The following is a 2,490-nucleotide window of genomic DNA, read 5'->3' as shown; positions in this document are numbered from 1 at the left end:
TGTGGCTGGCCATGACGATGCTCCAGTCTGCAGTTTGCCTGAGTTTTATTATTATTTTAGTTTGTTTAGTTTATTATTATTTTAGTTTGGTTTATTTATCCTCTTTGCCTTCCATAGACCATGTTCACCATCACCACAAAAGATCAGGTTTGCCATAGCAAAAAAAAAAAAAAGGTACACAGCAGCCAGGACATCTGTAAGTGCTGTTTGAACCCAAACACTAGCCTAGATTCAGAAACATTGAGCATTATGTGCTGCACCACACTTTCTCCCGAGAGTAAAGGTGAACATTTTAGAGTCTCTTGCTGAAAGACTTTTCTGGTTTGTGCATGCAGTGTGAGGGTTTTTGTTAACAAAACCAAAGGTGTGACTTATTTTTAAAGTGTTCTTCTTTTCTCTCTCTTAATCAGATTTTCTTCATTACTTTTCAAGCAAAAACCTTTCTCATTTCTCTACTTTTGTTGCATTTCTGGGCCAAATTCACCACTGGAAGCAGGTACATGATACAGTGGACTGCATCTGCTTTCACCAGGAGTGACTTTGGCCCCTTGTACTAGACAGTAGTTAGTAGAAGAGAACGTAACACCTTCCAGTTGACATCCTGTTTTAAAAGCACTTGTGTGTGTGTGTGAGTGAACTGGACACTGACTGCGGCCCAATCCTGCAATTACTTGAGGGTGGTTCTGGGGGCTCTGGTGCAGGTAATCTTCAGGGGTGTCTGTGTGCAATATCCTCCCTGCGTGCTGATGCTGACTTCTCTGAGCCTACAGGCCACGGACCAGGGTGAGGGGTGTCTGCAGAGGGTTTGCAGAGCCTGAACTGATTACCGAAACGAGGGGTCTTGCCTTTGACTGTTCCTTGGAGACATCCGACACCCCCAGACTACTTCTGGGGTGGGAAGAGTCATTGCAGGGTTGGGCTACTGGTCGTAACTGATCCATATAATTTCATGTTAATTTATAATTTCATTGCGGTGTTTGCTGCTAAACGCATTCATGCTGAGTTCCAGGTGTGTTTTTCTTTCCCTTTTTTCTTTCTGACTTTTTTTCCTTGTTTTTTAATTTCTTTTTCATTTTGCGTAAATTCAGGAGCCTACCTGCAGCCATGCTTGGGGGTGTGCACATCTCCACACTGAAATAACCTCTCATTTCTCCAAACCTAGGATGGGAAGAGGATGTTTGGCACCTACTTCCGGGTTGGTTTTTATGGAACTAAATTTGGAGACCTGGATGAGCAAGAGTTTGTTTACAAGGAACCCGCGATAACCAAGTTAGCTGAGATTTCCCATAGGCTCGAGGTGAGATGCTCGTGACTGACCCCAAACCCTGCCCGTGAGTGGCAGTTTAACTACTTCGTGTCACTGAAATTGAAGAGCTGCATTGCCGGATTACAGAAAGCGGTGGAAATGAAAATCATTGGGCAAAACCAGCTCTGTGGCTCTTGGAGACTAAGGCTGAGCTTAGTGAAACAGTTTGCAGAGCCCCATGCAGTGGCCCAGAGCTGGGCCTGATGTCTCCTGTCCTCTTGCTGGTGCCAGCTCTGCAGGAGGTGGGTGGAACACAGGGAGAAGAGTCTCACAGGTCTGCCCTAATCTTGCAGCAAGAGCTGCTGTGAGCATTCAGGAGTTTGTGGCATGTCAGACTGTGTGTGCGTTTCTCTTCAGATGGGATGAGCTAGCCTTGAAGAAAGGTGGAGATGCCTTTCAAGATCTGGCTTTCAGGAAGTATTGCATTTTGCTGTCATTTTGTCACCTTCACATCATGTTGTTCTACTCCTAGAGACTGAACCTGCTAAGGTGGCTGAATTTAAGAGCCCCTGAAGTGGGACAGTACAGATCTGAAGTTTGTTTCAGCTATGAACAAGCAAAGGCAACTCTGATCGATCTAACTGGGGTTTGGGTGCAGCTCCAGGTACCACCCAGTGATCATCTGTACTGCGTCACCATTAGTCTGGCCTGGTTTTGAGCCAACTAACCTTTGTGTAGACAATGTCTTAGCGCAGTCTGAGGGACATCATGGGTCAGAGACTATTCTCAGGAGGCACTGTGCACAGATGAGGCCATCCCCAGTGGGAGAGGAAGAGCATTCAGCAGCACGGCTCTGGGCCATAACGTGCCCCTTGTTTGTAGGGCCAGAGGGCAGAGGCAGCCGTATTTTATTTGCTGGAATAGATCTGATGTCATGTTGTTGCTCACAATTCAGCTGCTGTCACACGTCGCTGAAAGTGGCGACGTTGTTTGGGTTTTAAGTGTGTGAAACTGAGTTCAGAATCTGGCCATTCACCCAGCCCAGCAAAGCTGTGCTCTGATGCAGCACCTGATTTCCAGGCAGATCCCACATTGACCCCAGTTTTCAGTTGAGCTCACAGACACACAGCGAGCTCAAATGGCTTGTTCAGAACCACAGAGTGTGTGTGCACGCAGTTGGAAGGCTCCCGAGTTCTCCTGCCTTCCAGGGCGTTTGGCTTGTTTTTTTCCTGTCACCCCTGGAA

The 2,490-nt window shown here is 46.9% G+C and overlaps 1 protein-coding gene across 1 annotated transcript in view; it reads left to right on the top strand.

Annotated features, from left to right (window-relative positions):
* Positions 1-2,490, top strand: part of DOCK7 (dedicator of cytokinesis 7) — a gene marked incomplete at its 5' end in the record, with an annotated part of 82,239 nt that overhangs the window by 70,287 nt on the left and 9,462 nt on the right. Inside the window, one exon of the mRNA XM_010137083.1 lies at positions 1,172-1,297. Coding sequence (XP_010135385.1) covers positions 1,172-1,297 — 126 coding nt within the window. The remainder of the gene's footprint in view (positions 1-1,171; positions 1,298-2,490) is intronic.

This window comes from Buceros rhinoceros, unplaced genomic scaffold (assembly GCF_000710305.1).
Source record: "Buceros rhinoceros silvestris isolate BGI_N320 unplaced genomic scaffold, ASM71030v1 scaffold4165, whole genome shotgun sequence".
Taxonomy (NCBI): Eukaryota; Metazoa; Chordata; class Aves; order Bucerotiformes; family Bucerotidae; genus Buceros; species Buceros rhinoceros.
This window is presented reverse-complemented; position numbering and strand designations above follow the sequence as displayed.